Source organism: Drosophila simulans, chromosome 3R, assembly GCF_016746395.2.
Source record: "Drosophila simulans strain w501 chromosome 3R, Prin_Dsim_3.1, whole genome shotgun sequence".
NCBI classification, from domain to species: domain Eukaryota; kingdom Metazoa; phylum Arthropoda; class Insecta; order Diptera; family Drosophilidae; genus Drosophila; species Drosophila simulans.
The window spans coordinates 11,786,636-11,810,350 of record NC_052523.2 but is presented as its reverse complement, the minus strand read 5'-3'; the positions used below and the strand labels follow the sequence as shown (position 1 = coordinate 11,810,350).

General features: G+C 45.4%; 2 protein-coding genes across 4 annotated transcripts in view; one reads left to right on the top strand and one right to left on the bottom strand.

The window, feature by feature from the left end:
* LOC6728097 (stAR-related lipid transfer protein 13) overlaps positions 1-23,715 on the bottom strand; it is an 88,429-nt gene that overhangs the window by 17,868 nt on the left and 46,846 nt on the right. The window contains exons 3-6 of one of the 2 annotated variants that reach the window (XM_016176729.3): positions 22,073-23,304; positions 17,167-17,891; positions 6,601-7,182; positions 26-720 (exon numbers count right to left, since the gene is read on the bottom strand). In XM_016176729.3, the coding sequence (XP_016034710.1) occupies positions 26-720; positions 6,601-7,182; positions 17,167-17,891; positions 22,073-23,279 (3,209 nt within the window). In that variant the 5' untranslated portion in view covers positions 23,280-23,304. The remainder of the gene's footprint in view (positions 1-25; positions 721-6,600; positions 7,183-17,166; positions 17,892-22,072; positions 23,305-23,715) is intronic. The other variant, XM_016176728.1, reaches the window with a different exon arrangement.
* Positions 8,766-12,051, top strand: LOC6728093. Of its 2 annotated transcripts, none has more exons than XM_016175305.3 (3): positions 8,766-9,495; positions 10,729-11,102; positions 11,180-12,051. In XM_016175305.3, the coding sequence occupies exons 1-3, from the start codon at positions 8,972-8,974 to the stop codon at positions 11,920-11,922; spliced, it is 1,641 nt and encodes a 546-aa protein (XP_016034712.1). In that variant the 5' UTR covers positions 8,766-8,971; the 3' UTR covers positions 11,923-12,051. The 2 variants fall into 2 exon arrangements, with proteins under 2 accessions (XP_016034712.1, XP_016034711.1); XM_016175304.3 differs by having other exon boundaries at positions 11,177-12,051.

The following is a 23,715-nucleotide window of genomic DNA, read 5'->3' as shown; positions in this document are numbered from 1 at the left end:
GTAATGTCTCAATGTTGGCACTCACTTATTGTCTTCATCGACGGCGCCAACGCTGCGCAGAATGGACTCCTCCGAGGTCCAAATGGTCGATGTGGATCCTTTTTTGGTCACATCCACCAGGTAGCCGGGTGTGGTGCCGGCGGAGGAGGAGCCTTTGGCCGAGTGAACGGACGCGGCTGATTGGGATGCGGATGAGGCGGACGCCGGGGGCGGGGTTATGGCATTTCTGCTCGTCAGCACCGCATGATTAATGCCCACCCGTTTTGGCATCGACATCGGCTGGGAGGCCAGCATTGTCTCCATGTCGCCGCCGCTCAATTGTCGCTGTCGCCTAGATTTCAAATCCTCGATGGTGGTCGCCAGTTGCGATTCACCTGTTGCCATCGCCGTTCCCTTGGCCGCAGCCATCTCCTCGATTTTTAATGCGCTTTGGAAATTTGTCAGCTTATGAGTTGCCGGTGTCGGAGTTATTGTGTCCGCCTGGCCATTAAGTGGGGGACAGGCCAGACTCTTGCGCTGACTGTGCGGGGGGAGTGCTGGTACACCAGATCCTCCGGCTGCTCCTCCTCCTCCTCCGCCGCTGGCGAATCCTCCATTCGGCGCCGACAGGGTGCGCATATAGGCAACATTCGATTTGGTTGCCGGCGATGCCTCGTTGCGTCCGCAATCAAGGTAAAACGATTGCAATGGAATGGTGGCCTGGAAGAGGCAGGGAATACACTTAGAAAATTGATTTAAAAATATTTAGAAATTTTTAAAAAATTATTAAATAATAATAAATACCCTGTTGTGATATATCAATACTACCTACGTTTATAAATAATTCTTAATAGACCAAAAAACTATGTTTATTCAAGTTGGCCCGAGTTTCAAGCAGAGGAGGCCGACTTTTGTCAAGTGCAGCAGGAAGAACAAGTTAACTTATTAAAATATAGTCAGTCAGGTTTAATAAAGAAAAGTCGACACTGAGTGCCGCTGACAGTTTCGAGGGCCGCAACCTCAACCTCCACGGGCAAGGACCTTGAATGCATAATGAGCGTGGTGGACCTGGCTGGCCCCAGCCTCCGATTCCAATCCAATCGGGGGGCTACCTTGTTGGGAAGCCCAAGCTGAAAGCCAAAAGCCTGGGACAATGCGAAAAAGGAAACATCAGCGGAATTTTTAGACATTGTCAAGTGGAACGCGCAAGAAGCGCAGGAATTTACGTATTTTATGCAAATCTTTGGCCAAGACAAGTTAGTTTTTTTCATTCTTTTTTCTCTTTATTTCCGAGGAAAGGCATCTCAATGAAGCCGACTTAGCACAGACATTTCCCCTATTGTTTCGGCTTATGATTTATAAGCCGCGTGTGATAACAGCCGATTCGCCGTTCTAAGAACCCGGTGACCAGCTGCATGTCTACTATACTACTACTATATTCACGGTCATGTTTTATTGGGGGATAAGTGCGTTATGTCAACTCGATTTACAAGCCTTTGGCAAGCGTTTGACAATTTGGTTTTCTCATTTGGTGGAGAAAAAATCGTGGCTGCAGCGGCAAGAGGCGGAAATTGATTTAAATGATTTATCGGCAGAGAAAAATGTGTATTTATGCCTCGAGCCACGGCCTTATAAAACCGGGAACACAACGTTGCTGCTGCAGCAGGTTGCTGCGTTGCATGTTGCTGCCGCTGCTGTTGCTGCTGTTGCTGCTGCTGATGTTGCTGCTGCTGATTCTGTTAGCGTAATTCCTTGAGGGCCTTGGGCGAATCGCTGGCCAGCGAAATTGCAGGCACAAAAAAGTGTATCACAGCCTGATTGGAGTTGCCAGTCGAGTTCCCGAAAGCAATCAATATGAAATGGCTGGGCTTTTATAAAAACATGAATATAATGCCCAGCGTTTAGGCATTTCCAGTTAACATTGCAGCCACAAGTGCCTTAATTTATTGTTTAAGTATTTAAGCACTTAAGCAGTCACTTCCCATAGTACTTAAGTTACAGAGAACAGACTTTAGAATAAAAACATCTATAGTGCATTTTGTAGAATTTCAGTACGCAAAGCAAATTAACTTTGGCAATATGTGTGCTAATATTTTGAAATTTTTGCCAGAGTGCTCGTGATCTGAAATTCGAAAATATATTTAAGATCGCCAGCTGCACAGATCCCCCTAATCGAACGTAATTGCCAGCTCCGGACCAGACGACGCCCGTCTAGAAATGGTCACAGGATGCGGATGCGGTCCATCCGCCAGTCAGTCAGTTAGTCAAGGGGCGTCCTTTGGGATACGGAGGCACACACATCTGTTGCCGTTTCGATATCAAATTTGTAATGCATTATGGAGCAGTCTGGAGAGCCTGTTACGGCAGCGTCTATGAATTATTAATAAATACGACTCGATGGCAAAGGCGATGGCGATGCCATCTGAGCATCTGATCATCTGAGTGAACTGCGTGTTAATGAGCCGCCAACTCTCGCCGGCGACGCATTAATTGGGCGTCCAGATCATTGGCGTTTATGGGCATGGCCGGGCACCGAACATATGGCCATTTAAAGGCAGCCGGGCGCCGACTCCGATCGGAAAATGAAAACTTTTACCATTTTACGGCTAGTTATCAAGCCGAAGATCATCTATTTTGCCGCGCACACTCGATTAATTTAGCGATTTTATCAAGGCACCCAAAAATAAAGAAGAAAAGTTCTCAATGCCCAATCTGCTTTACATATGTAAGCAATTTCCTATGATTCTCCGTCTCGTTGGAAGTTTGGTGATTGAAATTGAAGCATTTTACGACTGGGTAAAAATTCAAATCAGTTTTACGACCGGGGCAGTAGAATCCGATATCCGAAACGCTGACAGAGACTTATTTAAATGTCATAAAATTGTGAACATTTCTCACAACACTGCCGAAGATTTGGATTTGGAAATGGAATGGAAAACAAATGAAATGTTTTCTTCGGTTAGTTAATGAAATATGCAATAAAATGAACACAAAATGACACATAAAAATTGTTTTTCCTCTAGGTCGCCTCTGGGGTTATCAAGAATTTTTCGGGAGGGAGAAACTGTATAAATGCTCCTAATTGATCATAAAAACGGGGCGCACGAAATCAAAAAAAATAAATATATGTATACATAGCGTTTGTTTACTGGTTTCGATATCGACCACTGAAAACTGAAAAACTGAATGACAAATGCACTGGGCAACGCCTCAGCGCCCCACTTTTATTGATATGTGACCCAGAAAGTCCGCGTCTTCGAGTGGACAACATACTCGTACATAAGTACTGAAGAGCGCCTGATCATGCTCGGCCAGACTATCGCAAATCGATTGGACATGCCCCCTCCCCCACCCCTTTGATTTCCACGTAAATGAGTGACTGACTGGGCTCAGAGGCCCGCGGTCACGCATGCGCACTGATAATAATTATCAAATCAAAACACTTAAACGCCTGCCCAGCCCATCGTCCTCCTCCGGACATTGTTCCCTGATCGCCATTGTTCCCTGATCGGCCAGTGACCACTGACCACTGCTCACTATCCACTAACCAGTACCCAACTCGGAGCTCCTGCTCCAGCTCCAGCTCCTCCTGATTTCTGTCGACCATCGTGTTTGTTTGCCTTGCAGTGATTTGCAAGTTCTACTTAAGTCAAAGTGTCTGGGGCTCGTTGAGCTGCGTGAAAAGCTTTTTGTGTGTCGCGGCCTTTTGTCTGGGCAGCCTTGCACGGCCTGCACTGGGAGAAAAGTCGTTGTCATAATGTAATCCAAAAATTAAGAAACTATTCCAGAAATAACATTACGATCAAGCCAGAAAGTTGCATGCCCCTGTTTTACCTATTTCATATTCCCAACTCCTTTTCTTTCTCTCAGTGCTGGCCAGCATCTTGTGCATCTTCCACATCTGCTGCAGCATCTGCATGGTTCATCATCATTAAGCGCATTGCGTTGGCCGCAGATGATGTTCCCCTGCCACACGCATGTTACATGCTGCACAAGATTCACTTTCGCAGGGAGAAACACTGGGCCTGTGTCCGTCCGTGCGCCCGATCCCCATAAACATAGCAGGCAACTAAATTGGGGCGTTTTGGGTTCCGCTCGGTCTGCTGCCGTGTTGACAGCCCAGGCAAAAAGTGAAGTGAAGTGGAGTGTTCTGCCGGGGTCTCTGGTCTTTGCTGATCTTGCTGCAGGGCGGCATGCTGACCCAGTTCACTCCACTCCTGCGCCTTTCGAGCGAAACCAAACCAAAACCGAGCCAAACGAAACGAAAAGCTGGAAAACTGACAAAAAATGAGATTCTGCCGCTGCTGTTGCTGTTGCCTCACTGCTGCTTTACTTTCATTGACAGTTTTGTCCAGGAGATTTTTGGCAAGCCGGGCACGCACTTGTGCCCTCGATACAAAAGGCCGATTTTGTTGCCTTTGATTTATGCTGCCGTTGGTAGCTCATAAATCATGGCCCTCAGCTCCACTGTCTCACTGACTGATTGACCGAATGAGTGTATTGTTCAGCTGGCAACTGGCAAGTCGGCCACATTCTTTGGCTTAATTAGTGCATTGGGGCTTAAGCACTTTTAATTGGCACTTTTACCTGAGCGATTAGGGCGAAATATGACAGCTTCGGTGAAGGGAGTGTTTTTTCCAGTGACAGTATCCGAAAATTCGACAGCTATTTTGCAGGCGGATGGCAAGAGCTACAGTTCCGGTCGCAAAAATATGGTCTATACTATATATCTTCTTAATTGTTACTACTCGTAATATCTGTATTCTTCATTACTCGAAAAAGATATTTAAGTAATAAAACCTATATGACCTGAGTTAAGTTTACACATAGCAAACGTATAAATACAATTATTTTAAAACGAAGTCATTAAGCTTTTCCTGACTATGACCTATTTGTATGGACTAAGCTGTACTTGGCAAAAACAGATCCAGACGAAATGATTTCCGCTTTCCTTTCGTTTTGCAACTAGAACGAGTGGAAAGGAAATGGGCCAGGAGACTTTGCTCTCCCCATATCGATTGGTAGCAAATATTTCGAGTTGTCAACAGAAACGCCAGCAACAATGGAGCCCTTCCCCCCATCCTCATATCAACTCCCCGGTTTTTGTGGGTTTTCGGTTTACGTTTTCGCTTTTCGGTGTTGATGTCGTGTTTTTCCACTGGCATGGCATGGCACGCGTTTTGAAAATTAATATTTGTCTTCTTGCAGCAAGTCGGCTGCTGCCTTTTTGAGGTTTTTCCCCCTTAAAAATGGGGCTCACCAGAGGTGAGCACAATGTGTGCTAAGCATATGCATATGCAACCGTGGAGGAGACCGCAAGCTCAGTGCCGTTTATGTGCCGTTTTGGCTTATAAATGTTTTAATTAGATATATTCGGCTTGATAAGCCAGAGACAGCTAACAAGTTGGTTAGTCTGTTTCGGGGCTTATGGTTTATGGGCCTCGACTGGTCGAAGTGGGTCAGTGAGTTGGCCAAAGATTGCAGCCACTTTTCTAAAGACACAAGCCGAAGCACTTGGAAAAATATAGTGTAAGTTTGATTACAAGATTAATTAGGAATTAATATTAATATTCCATTTTACTGATACCATCAATATTTCCTTTCAGTGCATTCTAATAGCAACAGCTCCTTTTGGGTTATCATAGAGTTCAACTTGCAGCATCTTCATAAACTTTGCCCTTTCCCTCCGCGGCCCTACGATTCCAATTAGAGAATATTTTACGACTCTATGCTCGGCAATCAATCTCCAATTGTCTTTCAATCTAAAGCTGAGTAAGAACTGCACTAATTAGAGCATTTTATGATACATTTTATGGCGCTGCGAAGCCCCCGAAAAATGCAACTCCTATAAAACTTGCCCGTCTATCTTATTCAAATAGTTCAAAGTTTAACTCGTTCAAGTGCCAGCCACCGAGTGACGACTGTCTATCAACGGACCAATTCCGTGGCCCCCACTTTCATCTGGCTGCTCATCCTCATCTCCGTCTCCGACTCCGACTCCTCTACTCCGCTGCCCATAAATTTCACGCGCCTCAGTTGCGCATCCGGCAAATGGATGGATGGATGGATGTATGGAACATATGGCAGTTCTTGAAAGAACACATTCCTCACTCACCGAATTTCTGGGGGAAGTTGGGCCCTTTTTGGGGGCACGCCGTGTGTGTGGGCCCCCAATGTTTGTGTGTGTTGACAACATTGTTGTGATTCAGATTAAATGCCTTCGTCTTGAGCGCATTTTATCTAGCCCACATTCATAAAATATGCTTCGCTGTTTGCTCGGTAGCATGTCGAAATTAAGGCAACCAGAGATTACACGGGAATTTCAGAGATTTGAGATTAGGAAATCTCAGCGTAAGCTGCGGAACATATGCATACACCAGGGGTTTAACCTTTTTCGGAATTTCAAATGGTAATTTGCAATTTAAAAGTCATTCAAATAGGCATAGATTATGTAAAATTGCTGCTGAGCTTTAATTATGCAAAGTGCTTCAATATCTTTAAATCCTTTAAATGAAATTAAGCTAGAACGAATTTGATACACAAAACTGTTTAAGGATGTTATCCCTTAGGAGGGATGCCTCCTAAATTTTATTTACAAAGTATTTTGAACTGTGTACTCACGTGCTTCTCCGGTTTCAAGACGAGTCCGTTCTGCTGCTGTTGCTGCTGCAGTTGATGTTCCATGATGGATGATGAGCCCTTGCCGAGCCGACTCTGGATGGCCGCCGAGGCAGCTGCGGACAGGAGGATGGGCGCCGTCCTGGAGGTGGGCGAGCTGCTGGCCGAACCGGAACCGGATCCTTCGGCCAGTGCCGCCAAATGCGGGGGCAGCTTATCACCGGTGGCCATCAGGCTGTCCAGATCACGTAGGAACTTGCAGGCCCAAATGTTAACATCGTCCGCCTGGACAGGTGGAGTGGGCATGCAGTTCGACGTGGTTTTGGTGGGACTGAGGGGCGGCGGCGGTAGTGCCCTTAGTTTAGTTGTCACTGGCTTGCCCGATGTGACTGCTCCTGCTGCTGCTGGTGTGCTCGATGTTGCTGTGGTGCTGCTGCTGTCAAAGCCGCTATCTGATTCCGTGGAACGAGACAATTCATCAAGCTGCTGGACTCCTGCCTGCGATAGCCGCTCCTCCAGTTGCTCACGGAGCTGCTGCTCCAAACGCTGGACCTTGCGCAGCTCGAAGACCTCGTTGATTTCCCGCTGAAATTAGAATGGCAGTTGTTAGTGAGTTGCACATGGAGAAATAATGGATATCAGGGATATTAATTTGCTTTAAAAATGTTATGTTATGGCACATTACTATTTCGTTCGGTAAACAAACAATAATTAAATCAATTAGATATGCTATTCTATATATTTAGCAGTTGCTAGTCCACCTATTAATCCCCTTCGTTGTTAGTTTTCTGTCCATGTATAGAAGACCCATAAATTCCGCACTGTGGCGGAGATTAGGTTTTGATTAGCGCTCTAATTGCGCACATATATCAAGGCAATGGTCTATTAATCGCGCCCAGAGCGCCACATTCGCGTCCACAAAGAGCTTCTTCTAATGGCCCCCGACTATGATGTATGTTTGCTTAATTTGGCCCGCAAACAGGGACAAAAAGAAAGGCCAGGACACGACCGCAGGAGACATCCCGGAGAGACATGGGCACAATCAAAGACAAATAAATTAGAACACGACCGCGGAGGCAGAAAAAGGTTTTCCACACTCGCATCCGAACAGAAAACTGCAGCCACGAACTCCCAGCAAAACACGACTCGAATGCAAATAAATTGAAATGAAGCAATTTGTTAGCCAGATTAAACACAGCTAAAAAAGAGGAACCAAAACCAAAACCAAAAAAAAAAAAAGCAGCACTGGAAGAGAACTCCGGATGGTCGCCAGAGAAGATCAGAGACAGATGGAGCCCACAGGGCTAACAAAGTCAGCGAATTACTTAATTAAAAATCGTGGCCCAAGACCCAGAACCCAACCAACTGGTCCCTGTAGCCATAGAACCCTTTCCACAGACCCTTCTTCCCGCATCCCCAGTGACATTAATAACGTGCAGTGCTCATTACTCAACAATTGTGTTTTTGTTTGCGGGCCCTTGTTTTTCCCCCTTTTGCCTCAATTTTCTCCCTTTTTTTAGTGGCTACTCCTGTTGCCAGAAGGGCAACTCGCAGACAAATGCGATCGAACATTAGCAGGCAATAAATTCTCAGAGGTAGTCTATTGCTTCTGGGGGCTTGAAAGAAAGCCGCATACTCTAAGATCTTATCGACGGGGCCACTCGGGCATTGGCGAGAAGTTAGTTGGCTGGCTAATTTGTGAAGGCGGTTCTGGGTTCACAGGTTAGGCAAACAAAGCCGGACACACCAATCGAGTTTGGCCCACTGACTTCAGCTGATTTCGAACTCGACTTGTGACGTATGAGAGCTGGCTTGGGGCCATCTCAAGTGGGTCGCCATATTTCCCAGTTCGACGCCGTACAATGCAATTTCTTTTTATTAATTTCATGCTAGGACGCATATGACAAACAATTGGCATTGCCAAGGAATCATGCACTGTGAAAATATAATATTTATGTTCTTTTGATATGAGCATGAGATTGGTGGTTGAATGAGTTTCAGGACCTTTTAAATGCTCACTCCAATTTCTCTGAGTGTTGTCATATGTGACCAGGGATCTTTCGAGCGCGACCAGCAGGCGTATTCCCAAAACTCCGCGGTCCGCTCCTTTGGCCTTTGGATCTCGTTCTCGTGCTATAAAAAGCTGGACCGCTGGCCAGCAACTTTCAGTTTCAGTCTCTACGTTTTTCTAAGAGCCAAAAACGCAGCGGATGCCGCGGACTGGCCGCCTGGCTAACTGGCTTCTTCAAAGTGGCCGACGAGGCAGGAGTGGAGTGAAATAAAAAGTGGCACAACTTCGAGAGGACTGTAGTTGGAGTTGGAGTTGCTGTGTCCAAAGTCGCTCCTCGATCCTCCGTCCAAGGCGGCAGACAGCATGAGGCTCACGTTGGCCTGGCTCAGCCTCTGCCTGGCGATTTATTGCGGCGGTGGCCATGGCCATGGCAATGTGGTCCTATCTTTGCCACCATCGCTTATCGCCACGGCCACGAAGGCGGCCTTGAGCCACCAACGGCAGCAGCAGCAGCAGCATCAGAAAAAGGATGCACGCGTCCTGTTTGACAGCCCCGCCGATGCACTGCGCGATATGATGCACAACGGCAACGGCAATGGCAATGGACCCATGGATTCTGGCAAATTTAGCCTCTCCGATGTGGAGCAACCAACAGCGCAGCGCTCTGAGGATTTTAATCGAAACGCAGATGATTTAGGGGCCAGGCAATCAGCGCCGCAGGAAATTGCAATGGGAATGGAACTGGGCATGGGCCTGGGTCTGGGACCCAACAACTATCGCACCACGCCCCCTCATCGGTATTGGGGCCAGCGTTGCCAGGGTCGATCCGGCGGATCTGGATCCAGCAAGTGTCCGCAGGAATACTATCGCACGATGTTGGCGGCCAGGTAAGGAATCCAGGATGTGGGTGGCAAAGTGGCTGCCAGAGATTGGCCAGCAGGTTCAAGGCTGAACAGAAGGAAAGTCGAGAAAGTTGAGCACCTCGTTTCCGCCTTACATGTAAACCGATTTGGCAGTCAAAGTACCGATTTAACCCACTGAGGCCAAAAATGTACATTTTTGAAAATGTACATTTATAGAAAGAGTTAGGTTTTCAATATTAATTGTTTTTAAGGGGTATCTTCACCTTATTTTTGGCAAAGATTAATTTGTTCACCTTTACATATTGATTCATATAAATCTCATTTTAATCCACACCTTTGGCAAAAAGTGGGTTAATGCTAACCCCTTTCAGGGCGCCAGGCTCTGCCAAAAAAAGGTTAACCCTCGAGAGGGCCTACAAATCGTCGACAATTTGGCTGTCGACTGGGAACACGCAAAACCAATTAATGGGCGTGAAAAAATCAGTACCGACGATTGCAGTTTTGTTTCAAGTCAGAGCCTGGAGACCGCCGCCACGTATGTTGATTTATTTTATAAAATAACAACTGTCAGCAAATTCATTGCCCCGAAACGAAATCGAAACGAAAACTGCATTACGAGTTTCACTTTTCATTTCGGAGAGTGAGAAATATTTTGCTCGCCCAGCTTTTGTTTTTATTTTAAAACATTTCTTTCCTTTCTTTGCTGCGGCTTGTAACTTAAGCGGAATATTATGTTGTGTTGAAAAATTATTGGGCGCTGCTATTAAAATCGAATTAATCATCTCAGGGCTGGGACCTTATCATTATTGTTTTCTGTTCGCTTATGTTTGGCTTTGTTGATTTGTTAAATGTTTGATTAATTAACCATGAGCCCGCATAACTTTCGATTGTTGTTGCTGCTCGTCTAATTTGTAATTTTACACAGTAATTTCTGTGGAATTGCCTCAAATTGACTTTTGATTGAATCGGATCAGCCTGACAGCCTCGGATAAGCGAAGAGTTTAGGCGTTTTTGTTTTTTTTGGGTCACAAGCTGTGAGTGGGAAAAAGAAGTTCATCAATTTGGTGTCGTCGGTTTCAGTTAATTTCTTGAAAAGAGAAACTCTGGCCAACAAGGGTAATTGAAACCCATGGCCAGCAACCCACGCTCAAGACCAAAGAGAAAAATGTGAAAATGTGCTGTTCCTTAAAGCGAACAAATGATGGGGCATTAATCAGACAATAGAAACCGTATGCCCTTATTATTCCTCTTCGTCAGGAACAAAGAGGCGCTGTCCCGCCTCCACATGCAGCTGAGTTCGATGCAGGATTCCGATTCTGGGGCTAGCTCCTCCTCGGATTCCGAGGAGGAAGATGTCGACGACGAGGAGCAGAGCAACAACGAGGTCTTCATGCTGCTAACTGGCGAACAGGATCTGATGAAGTTCCTGCACTGGGCCATGCAGCTCCTGTATCCCATTGAACGTCCTTTGGGCAATCTGAGCGATGGAGCTGCCGAGAACTACTATCCGGGCATGTTTCTCTGGAAGAAACTAAATCTGTCGGGCCATCTGGAACCCCCACTTATTGTGGATGAGCCCCAGTATGTGCTGGTCAGAAGGGAAAAGCTCTTCGATGGCTATCAATTTGGAGGTGAGTGTATTTTAGAACCTCTATCACTATGGATAATCTACTATAACTCGACTAACTGGACGGACTTTTTCCAGAAGACATGAGCAAGGAGAACGATCCCTTCATACCGCCTCGAGGTCGCAAGCACAGCGGATCGCTGGACCTGGACGCCCTGATGAATCGGTACGAACCCTTTGTGCCCAATCGTGGCAAGCGCGACAAGGTCAAGGATCTGTTCAAGTATGACGACCTGTTCTATCCGCATCGCGGCAAAAAGCATCGCAACCTCTTCCAAGTGGACGATCCCTTCTTTGCCACCCGGGGCAAGAAGCTGCAGCTCCGGGATCTTTACAACGCCGACGATCCATTCGTTCCGAATCGCGGCAAGCGGCACTTGACAGCCAGTGCCGGGAAATTGGGTGAGAGGATGGCGGGTGGTGGAAAATGGCCAGATGACAGCAACAACTACTGGCCGCTAAGAATGTCAACGCATAAAATTAATGGTTACGATCAATCAGTCAGGCCATCACTGTCAGTGGAGGATGCTGCTGCATCGTTGGCTTCTTGGCGACTGCCCGCTAATAGATTGCACTCGACAAGATCAATGTCAGCCGATCTGCCGCAGCAATTGCTCTTGCCACATGTCCGCTTCATTGGCAATCCGAACATGCGCCAGCAGCAGCAGCATCAGGTGAAAACCTCATCCTGGCCAGCAGAGCAGCGCCTCCGGAGATCCATCCTGGCCCCGGGCGAACCAAACGATGCCCACGAGACACAATTAACGCAATCGCACCCGGCTAATCCACATTTGGTCACCGATACGGACAACCTAAACATTTAAATGCGGCGAGCGAATTTCGTTTTCGGATTGGATTTATTTGGCTTTTCAGTTTTCGGCTTGGGGCACCGTTTTCCTCGACTCATGTAGACACAACTATATGGCACACAATAAAGTACAGCATGCAATTGATTTTGAGAGAAATCGCATCGAATCGTAGCGAACTGAAGGTTGATCGGCTACATTGCCCTTGGGGACGCCTTTTCAGAACGGCACTGAGAGAAAATCTTTTTACTTGGCATAGGAGTCCTTTAGGTCAGAGCCTTAGCTGTGGGTACTATATATAGGTACTGGTTAACTTTTTACCTACAAAAATATTTTATTACATATAATTTTTTGGATGTTTATTCAGTTATACAAAGCGTATATTTTTCTCCGTGTTCTCTGCGAAGGTCTCACCCCGTTGCCCTTGGCAAAGTGGTTGCAGTGCGAGTATTCCTATTTTAATTGTATTCATTGGTTAATTTATCGCTAAATGCAATCAGTATTGTGCCCAGCATCGCGTCTACACTCCGTTGGAGCAGCAGAAACCCTGAAACCCAGCTGCAGACAGTCGGGCGTGGCACGCAGTTGATGCCACATCAGAGATATGCTGGCAGATATACAGATACACAGATATTGTAGAACAACGTCAGCCGGTAAGTCCGGCAGAAGAAAACCGAAAACAGCTGCTGAGCGACTGCAAAGGTCAGCGCCACAAGGGCCATGTAATCCCCAAAACGCACATCAATCACGCGAGTTTAGCTTATTAGCCAAGCACTGAACCTTAAACAAAAAGCGGGAGAAGCACTGAATTTGTAAGCCACTGTGAACTGAAATTTTCCACTTCAACCGATTTCTGACATTGACATTGACCACATCGACATCAACGTCAAAATATTTTTATTTTTCTCATTTTATTGTTGTTGTATTTTTGGTAAGCCCGCGGACCAGCTCGCTTTGTTTTTGAACAAATGACCATTGAAGGTCATAGCCAGATCCAAAAGCGGGCAACAACAAATTGGTTAAATAATATCGTACCCATGTGCTGCTCCATCTCCATCTCGATTTGGCCTCTTCATTTTTCGTTTTCTGGTAGCCTGACGTCCGAGCGATCGGTCCGAAATCCCCTGAAGATCATTATAATTTCAATGGCACTTCATATGGAGTGTGTATATGCATATATGTGTACCTATGTTTGGTTAGAAGAATGCAAGCAAAGCCTGTCGACAAATACTATACATTTTCTTAGAGTTCAACTCTCGGCTGGGCAATGACACTTGAAGTGGTTAGCTCACGTGCAGCTTTTTCATAGCCAGAATGGCTGAAGTCGAGGTAGAGGTACGCCTTCGTGGAGGGCACAGTTTGAGTTAGGTAAGCTTAGTGCTAAACAGCTGTGACAGCTTCAGAAGAAATCCCGCAGAAGCCCTCGCTTACCGTTCTTACATAACTCAAAACAAAAATCTTTAAGTACTGCATTCAGTCTTATTGGCAAAAGGTTGCGTGTAGGCAGCAGTGCTTTCGATTGTTCGAAATTTGTACATTTTTGTATAGGTGTATCTTAAAACTATGCTGATACTGCCTTATTTGGTTTTTACAAATGGGTCATGATGGTTATTTAGTTAATTTGGTCATTGCATATTGTATTGTCTTCTAAGCTTTTAATTAATATTTCAGTAAAGAGTTTAAAAACTAGTTGTACAACTGAGGCAATCATGGTAGCAAATCCTGTGTCACGCGTGAGGATTGTACAAATTCAATTCCATTGGCTTTCAAAACTCCTAAGATCGAGCAGCAGGCTACTTTGTGTCACTTGTGGCAAGCGGCTGGGGGAAAAGAAAGTCCGGGCTCAGAAGAGCACTCACCGCACAAATGCGATTCCCAGTTGTGAGCTTCGATTCGGCATCAGCAAATTGGCTCAATTTTTGTGGCAAGGCTTTTGGTTTATTTTACTTTATTTTGACTCGGTGGCTGCTGATTTGCTTGTCGGAAAATATCAACGCATTGTCAGCGAGCCGAACTTGACAACTGGCAACATGCAACGCTGCAACATTGCAACATTGCAACTCTGCGGCATTGCAACTCTGCAACTGCAATTGTAACGCGATCAGCATGAGTAGCTGGCAGCCTGTGACAGCGGCTTAATTGCTGTCTGCAATTATGATTGCTGCCGGTGAAATGGTAGAAGTCTTTTGTCGCTTCACTTTCATTTCAAAGTATCGGCTTCTCAGCTCTTCAGCTTCTCCCACAGTCTTTTTTTGTACTGATGATTTTCTGACTCCATTTGGCATCATCGGAGGCCTGTGGGATTTTCTTCGGTTTAGCGAGTTCAACTCCTGGTTGACAAAAATAGTAACGTGCAGGCAGGCGCTGCCTTTTATTGCCATTTGTTTTGGCTCGTTCGCCGTTTGACGTTGACAAAAAAACGTCATTTGCAAATTGGGCAAAGACAACTTTCTCTAGGCAGCTGCGCCGTCGCATTTGCAGTCGCATTCGCATTCGCCAAGTGACAGAGCCATTGCATAAAGCCATATAGATAAACCTAAGGCAAGTCGTCGCCCACATTCATTAACAGCATTCGCATAATTGGCTAAAGCAGATACTTTTCGTGGGTTCATCGAACCAGCCAGACCTGGCCAAACCCAAATCCCAAAACAAAAATCTAAAAACTGAAAACTAAATCCAAGAAACAATCCCTGGGCGCAGCAGCAGCAGGCTTACGTCTTAATTTCCCATCGCCACTTTGTCAATATCTATAATTAAAATCATTTGAGAACACACGCAAACGCTGCGCCTGATTTATCAGATTTTCGAATGGCAGAAAGGCAATATTTATACACGTTGTCATGCTGAAAGCTTGATTGATGCATTAAGCTTACTTAGCCGCATAGTCGATGCTGACGAGCGCCAATTAATGGCTGCTTAAACGGGAAAACTCAGCCCCATCCAGTCAGTCGGTCGGTTTTCCATTCATCCAGCCAGCTTGTCCATGTAAAATTATGGAAAATCTGTGCAAAAGCCAGCGCTAATTGATGCAGGAAGCGCGACGGAAAAAACGAGTTGCCATCGCCTGTCATGGATTCGCTTCGTTTCGTTTCGGTGCGTCTTAAATGGGTCAGGCGGTGATTACCGCCTCCACTAACGCATTTCATAACTACACTTGGAAAATAGGCTAACCAATTCAATTCAATGGCAAGTAAAATGTGTGTTGATCTGCTTGGGACCTTATTGCAAGTATATGTAATCAAATAGCAACTTTAGTTTTATAGAGTAATACAAAAAATGTTAACTAAACATTTTGTTTCAACTTCTAACATCTTTTTTTTCACTCAGTGTATTCAAATTAAGCCTAAGGCCCCGCCAACAAGCGTCTTAGCAGTCTTAGCGTGTAACGGCAATTTCCAGCCAAAACGTTGCACTATTTGTCATAATAAATGTGCACAAAGGAGACGTTGCCCCCAACTCGCCCCTCACCCATTGCTTTTGGCCCGAAAAGAAAGCTTTTTGGCCTGCGTGGGCAGCGCTGTGACACATTTTGTCATCATTAGGCACAGTTGCCGGCTAATAATTTCAATTTAGCCAAAAAATTAGTTGTATTCGTAGGTGGAACAGGGGGGGAAAATGTGTAAAAAGGCGTTAATAACCGCAGTGTAAGGCCATAAGCCGACAGCCCACGCCAGGCCAAGAAAAACTAAGCCAAACTAGGTTTCGGCTCAGTTCGTTTCGACTGCTCCAAAGAAAGGGGCGCTGGGGGGCGTGGCCGGGCATTCGATGGGTGTTAAGGTGATGACACTGATTATAAAATGCAGCATATGGCATATGGCACAAGGCGTGCAGCATTTACTGCCATAAAGCCATCCCGGTTGATCAGCGGCGATAAAAAACGCCTTGCTCTGATTTGGCGCGGTAAAAAACGCAGCTAAATCGCCGGCGTTTTGTGCGCGATTTGTGGGTGCTCCATTCTGGCACAAATGGCGAATAGGCACTTAAGTCGCGAAGTTTATTTATCTGGAGCCTAGCACATGCATTGGAGAAATTTTATTTCAAAAGCACTTATAGAGTAGTTATCTTGAGAACACTAATGGCTAACATGAGTGTCACATAAAAGAAAGGTAACGCCTTGTCCTGAATTTCGCACTACTAAAAACGCTATAAAATCAGAGCATCTGTTGATAAAGAAGTTAAACCAATAAGTAGAAACATTCGAGAAAAGTATATTAAGAATGAAATTTAACAGCATTCTTCTAAACCACTTTGTGGGAATTCAGTACCATGTATTTCCTGGTATGTTACGTTTTAGCAACGCAATTTAGAATCTAATCGATATAATTCGATTCATAGTGCGACTTGCACACTTTTTTTTCCTTTTTTCCGACCACTGACCACAAGAAGGAATCATAAACGCAGTGCTGGGGAAAATGCGCGTGCGTGCGTTTATGCTTCCGCCATGAGCGGCAAATAAACATAATAATAACAACAAAATCTAGCAGCTATGAGGAAAATTCATGCGAAACAGTTATAAAAGAAGACAGCACGAGGGAAAAGGCGAGGAAAAAATAAAAGAAAAGAAAATTAAAGCCCCGGCCGTTGACGTTGCCGTCATCGTTGATGTGTATGTGTAATATTGCGCTTTCCGGTAAAGAAACATAAAATTTTATGTACACGACCGCTGACGACAAGCCAAACGACAGCCAAAGCGGCAGCGGAAAGTCGGGCGTGCAACACGGCGTATGCGTTACATATTACGGCTGTGTGTGAGATCGCCTTAACACATTTCTCTGTCACGCAAAATAATCATTTGCAAAATCACGCCGTGTTGACAGCAGGGGCAGAGGGGCGTTGAATGAAAGACTGGCACTAGGCCTAGTCTCAGGCAATTGTGTGATTACACAGCGAAAAAAAGTGGCAAGGATCAAAAACAAGAAAAATAGGTCAAATATAGCTATGAATGATAAACAATCAAATGTATTCATGCCTAGAACCCTTTCAATTATCCTAAATTCTATATTTTAATATGATGATGATTTTTCTCACTGCACTTATGTGTGCGTTTGGTTGATGGGGACAGAAATGGTCGCTTATTATCATGTGAAAATGCCACAAATCGAGTCACACCATACAACAGACTGAGTCAAGTGGAGCAGCCACCCAACCCTTGCTCCAATCCCCAAAAAGTATCCCCCATTCAAGGCGCAAATTGCGCAACTTGGGAACGGAACAGCTGTGCATTACCCAGAGCCAGCCACAAAACAATAAAGAGGCACTCACCTTGACACGCTCCAGATACTCCTGCAAAGCTCCGTACGGATCCTCGCCGTCGACGTCCAATAAATCCAGGCTGTGAGCCAGGTCCAGATTGTCCAGTGCGGCCAATTCGGAGTCGGCCTTATCGGCAAATTGCAGCTTATGATGATGATGCCCCTGAACGGGCGCCGCCTGGCTTAAGAATTTCTTATCAGCTGTCATGGTGTGGCTGCCTGGCGATGTTGCTCCCGTTGCCGATGTTGCTCCTGTTGCCAATGTTGCTCCTGTTGCAAGTGCAGCGGCAACATTGCTTCCGTATTGGCGGGTTCGCGGCATGGTTGCACAACCGGTGCTAAAAACGCTCGGAGCGCCAGTTGCCACAACAGATGTGGTGGCAGATGAAGTCGGCCGACCATCAACGTCTCCGTTGGCCGCCACATCACTTAATCCCGATTTGTAGCGCGTCGTGTCAGCGGCGATTGCTGACGTGCGGCCAGATTTTGCTGCCGCGGATGTTGCTGCCGCAACTCCTCCTGTTGCTGCAACTATTGCTGCCGGCACAGTCGCTGCCTGGCCGTTGATAAGCGTTTGATGTTGCTGCTGCTGTAGTTGGTTGCCGCTGCTGCTGCTGTTGCTAATTGCACTTTTCACATCTTCTGCTGTCATGTTGTTTTGATTTGTATTGCTATTGCACTGCATTTTAGTTAACTTCTTGACTTTGTCATGTTGCCGCGCTGCCTGCTGTTGCTCTGTAAGTGAAAAATAAAGCACACACAAAAGATTATAAGCTTGGCTAATCTCGGACATATATCTGCACATAAAGCTGTCATTGTATGGACGGCGCACCCCGAACAGTTTCCCAACTGCAAAGGAAAATGAAAAAGCAGCACAATTCAAGACACATGTGGCTTAAGCCGAATTCGCGAACATTTCTGCGCTAATCGCCGCGAATTGTCCACCAAATGTGTGCCATTTAAATTGTTATAAATTTTGCAACAGGCCCCGCACATGTGTGGACTTAACTCCTTTTTCATATGGCATATGTGTGTTTGCCTGCGCGAATGTTTTAATTAATTTCGTACGGGCTCGAAAAAATTGCCGGCAATTATTTACATGCACGAATTTATTGCTCACACCAACCTCAACCATTTCCCGAGTGTTTCCCATTATTTATCTTCAGTGGAGTTCTATTATGGAGCTGCAGAGTCACGCCCAACGAATATGGGGCCTTTGAATTTATGTCGCTTTTGAAGCTTGTAAATGGGTCATCGCAATCAGCTTGATATTTGTACCTCATATGGGCAACCATGACTAATTTAAATACATTTAATATTTCAAAGTAGCTATTTCTGTAGCACTCGGTATGTTAAGATCCTTACCCTAAAGTATAAAACTCAAAACTTTAATCGAAAAGACCACATCTTTCCAGACCCTCATAAATGCTAATAAATTCCCAGCGAATCGAATCGAATTTCGCATAGGGGCTAAGGTTATTTGAACTTTTGTCAAACGGAAGAACCCCACCAACCGGCCGGCATTTGTCTATATACATCTATTTATATATACGTTTATTTTATTTCCTTTTTTATGTTATTTTATTTTCGGCCTTTTCTGGTCGGCGGGGGCAAGTGAAACGGCTAAAGAGCGCTTGTGGTTGTTGCTGCGTTGATTTTATGGGTTTGATTTGATTTTTGTTTTTATTGCGCATGCGTGCGTTCGATTGAGTTTTTTGATTAAAATGTCGCCGCCACCGTCGCGACTTGCGACTTGTGACTTGGCGACAGTCGTACAGCAATTCCTAAAAGCCAACAGCAACAGGGGTCTTTTGGGCCGCATTCAGTGAGCGTTGCGACTCCACTTCTGCTGGTCAAAAGGAGCTTGGCATTTAAAAATTCTGAATCGCATGCGTTACACAACGGCCCGTGGCGAGCTCGTAAATCAGCGGCTGCAAACGAGAGTCAGTCAGCGGACGACAGGGACAGTTGGCAACATTTTATGGGGGTCTCTCTGCCAATTGATCGTTTTGGGCCGATTGGCAGGCCGCCAGTTCAGTTCAGTTCAGCTCAGCCAAAGCCAGGCCCACACTCGGCTGCACTTTTCTCCTGCTGCATTTATCTTTTTTTGTATTTTATTTCTGCATTTCAATTGTGCAACGCTAACGGTACTACCGGCCCATAAGGACGGGTCTTTGCCGCCGTGTGGGTGACGCGTCGCGAGATCATGGGAGGTCTTCCTTCAATTTCGACCCACTTCTCACTCGCAATCCTTTTTTCAAGCGACACATGAGGCATATTATATTTTAATTGCCTAAATTATGCTAAAAAATGAATTTTCTACATTTATTTATCAAAGCTATTTGTTACAGCTCCTAATCAAAGTCATGCCTTCATGACGAAAAGAGGAATTCCAAATAAACAAACTTATTCAACTATTGTGGAATTGCGTTTGCATATACCAACGAATATTTTTAATTTTAGCCATAATTTGGCTTTCTAATTAGCAGTTTTAAACGGGGATATGTACATATACCGGACCAAAATAAAATTCGCAACCATTGTTCTATTTGATGATTGGCCATAAATTCTATTCATACTTTTTATTTTTTGGGGGGAAACTGGTACCTGTGTACTCGTTCGCATTTTGTGGCTCTGCAAACACGAACAAAGAGCTCGAAAACAAAACATTTGTACGCATTTAGCTTATTTGCTTATTTACTTGAAATAAAATTGTTTGCCGGGTGTGTCCGCTAAATGGCCACCGTCCATTCACCACCGATGGGCGTGTGTGTTGATTTTTATTGTATTTTTCATTTTGCGGCTGCTGATTGATTCGCTGTCTGAGGTCACTTCAACGTGATTAATTGTCGATTGGTGAAAAGCGGGGGCAGAGACGTTTGCGGAGGTGCCACTGTGTGTGCCTAATTGAAAACAATGCAAAAGTACAAGCCATATTGCTAGCGAAACACACACTCGTAGAAAGTACGGGCACGGTCAATATTTGCCAGTGCAGCTTGTGCACTTTATGCAGTTGTTATTTTCCCCCCCATCAGGGGGACCTACCTCAATGCATTTCATCTGGACTGGCCGCCGAGTGGCGCAGAATGACTAAGAATGAGTAAATAAATAAAATGAAATGAGCTCAGCAGAAGCTGTCAGCCCGGCAAAAATGCACCAGCGAGCACTCGGACACTTGGACACGCGATTAGCGGGCGATGAGCAAGAAGCAAGAAGTCCACTATCCCCAGTCCAGCATCCAGTGTCCAGAATCCAGATGCGAAAAACTCTGAACTGACGTGTGTCGGGTTGGGACAACGTCTTCGTCATGCCGATCAGCGCAGATCAGAGGCGCCCTAAGACGCCGCCCGAATGGGGATCATTCTCTGGGCTTACATCGATACCCTTTCCAGGGAGTTGTCACCACTTATTGGATGGAAATTGGTCATTTTCCAAGGGAAAATTCTTTGAAATTTGTAGTGATTTTTCTGCTTCTTGTTAATATAGTATTATTCAATACATCTCGGTTAATGAATACTTCCAGACTTTCAAAGGATCCTTCAAGGGTATTTATGTATTCGACATCCTACTTTTTGGGCAAACTAAGGGCTGGGCTCTTGGAGCTGGGAGCCTGGGGGCTTGGGTCTTTGGAACCGACGGGCTCTGGCGGCTTTCAAGCCTCATTTGCCTATCAAAATGATATAATACGCACTCATGACGTCGATTGCCGTGTGTACGTGTTTCCTGTTGCGCCTTTTGTCGCTGTCTTGCTGTTTTATTTCTTCTTTTTTTTTGAGATTTTCATTTTTTATTTTTTGTGTGCAAAACTGCAGTTTATGGGGCGTGGCTGGAATCAAATGGAGTGCACTTTACGGCTAGTGACAATGCTGACCGGGGAGTGTTTTTCTTTCAGCGTTTTTTTTTTGGGCCGCCTGCAAGTGCGTTTTTGAGCTGCACCCAAACGGCAATCGTTCGACTTTTACGACTTTCCCAATTGCCGGTCCTATGCAGACGCATTTATAATAAACATTTTTCACATTATTAATGCCCACAATGGGCGGCAGACAGTTTGTGGGTAAGTTTTTAATGCCGCCTTAAGTGGCTTTTTATTAAACATTGCGGCATTTAATTGATTTGTAATAGATTCGACTCTTTATATTAAATGCCAAAGGTGTGTGCCATGTTAACGGAAATCCAAAGGCTCCACGTCATGCATAATTCATGCACTTCTTTCGAAGTCGGAACAATGTAAAGGAAAAGTAACAAAAAAAAAAAAGGTTATGCACACGCCCAAAAAAAAAAAATTTCTATAAATTTCCCTTACGTGTCAATACTTAATATATTTACCAAGCATTTTAGTAGCTCATTTAATTGCCTTCAATTGATTTCACTGAATTCGCAAGTAATTGGTCGTGCAAAAGTGATTCAGATGCTTGAGATTCATTCTCTGAAATGTAATTCAGATGTCTGGCATTCATGTATTATCTCTCGATCGACAAACACGTATATCGCAGAACAGGAAATGACGAGGATCTGAGCTGGCTTTCGATTCTGATGACCTTCGGTGACTTGGCCGCCCTAAGGGGATGATTAAAGCACTTAGGATACCGATAAAAATCACATAAATCACATAAGTGCATATACGGAAGTAAAATATCAACACTAGAATATAAGTTTATAGCCATGTTTTATGTGCTCCATATATTTTATGAACTTCTTTAGATACTTTTTATGATCCCACAGTTGGCCAGACAGAACCCCGGCTTCTATCAATTAATAACAATAAGAATGCGTCTAGTTAATAGCCTAATGAGTGTGAGCCTAGCCCAGTCCGATATTTCCCACAGTGTGTACACTATATGTGCAACATTTCCGCCCCGCCGACAATGCGACTTAGTTGCCAAAGCTGATTAAGCGGGCGAACTGAAGAAACTTACCATTTCCTGCCGCAAAGGCGGCGATGCGCTCCCTAACCGAACGTCTGGGCTCGTCATGGGCTCCAATGTTGTTGCTGCTGCTGTTGCTGTTGCTGCTGCAGCTGTGCGGCAGCAACACATGTGCTGCTGTTGCCGTTGAGTCATGGCTAGGACTTCGCTTCACCATTGTCGTTTTGATCACAGTCTTAAGGCGGCTGGGCGTGGTCGGACGCGCTGCAATGCGGGGCTTAGGTGTTGTTGCTGCTGTTGTTGCAGTTGCCGCTGGTGTCGCCGCTGTCAATGTTGCTTTATCGTTGCACAGCACTTCTGTGGCAGCACCCACAAACTCTTGGGATGTTGCTGCTGGCAGCCCACACTCGCCAGTTGCAGTTGCTGTTGCTGTTGTTGCCGTTGCTGTTTCTGTGTCTGTCGCTGTCGTAATTGTCATTTTATTCTGCGACGACTTCGGTGAATCAATTTTCGAGTTGCTATTGCTATTCGTTTGGGGCTCGGCGGTGTCGGGTAATTTACAATAATTACAGTGCGGCTTGTTGTTGTTGTCGTAGCTTAGTGTATTTTCCTTATTGCTATGTTGCTGTTGCTGTTGCAATTGTTGCTCTTGCTGCTGCTGCTGTTGCAAGCTATTGCTTAGTCTTTGGGTTGGTTGTCGCTGCTGCTGCTGCTGTTGCTGCTGCTGCTGGTGTTGCTGTTGCTCATTGCCACTTTGCGGGCTCTTTGTGACAGCGCAAGTTTTAGTTGCTGCTTTGTTGCTGTTGCTGTTGCCTTTGTTGTCCTGCCGCCATTGTTCGGAAAGATTTCGTTGATTCATTAATATCAGCGCCACATTTCCGTCGTCTCTTGGAGCAGCGGCGATATCATTGGCCTCATCATCTGCTTTATCGCCGCCACAGTCGGAGTCGTAGTTGCAATCGTCGTAATCGCTGTGGCAATCTTGGCGTCGCCGCGGCACATCATCAATATAGCTGAAATCGCTATCGACGAATATATTTCTGGCATGCAGCGTGTTCACATTCGACTTGTTGCTGCCCCCGTGGCTCTTGGCCTGCTTCAGATTGTAGCGCCTCCGCTGCGGACAGCAGCAGAACTTCACGATGGATCGATGGAGTGCTGGCGGCGATGTTGGCGATAGTGTTGGCCGATTCGGCGTCGCCGGCGTTGCAATGTCAGCCCATTTCTCGATCAATGCCAGCTCGCGAGCATTGGACATTGTCGTATAGCCATGCAGGGTGATTCTGCAAGATTCAGAGGTGGAGAACCCATTCGATTAGTAAAATAATATCACTAATAATATATAGATAATTGAAAAAATCATTAAATCTTCTGAACAACTTAATATTCAATTTACACAACTGTAACTCCATGACACACCTGTCTCGCATATAAACAATAAACTCGACGATTCTCCAGGCGAATCGAAAAGGAAACCATAAATTAATTACATACAAAAACAAAAATCAATTAACCACATTTCTTAACGCGTCTCGGCTTTTCACCAAAACGTTTCCTCATTCCTGCCGCGGAATGGAGTGGATTGTGGATTGGAGCTCCGTTGAAAGTCGATTCGCTGCGCACATCACGGTGTGGACTCTTGGCCAGCATCGCCATCTGTGCGTCATGGCAGCAGGAGCCACATCCACATCCAC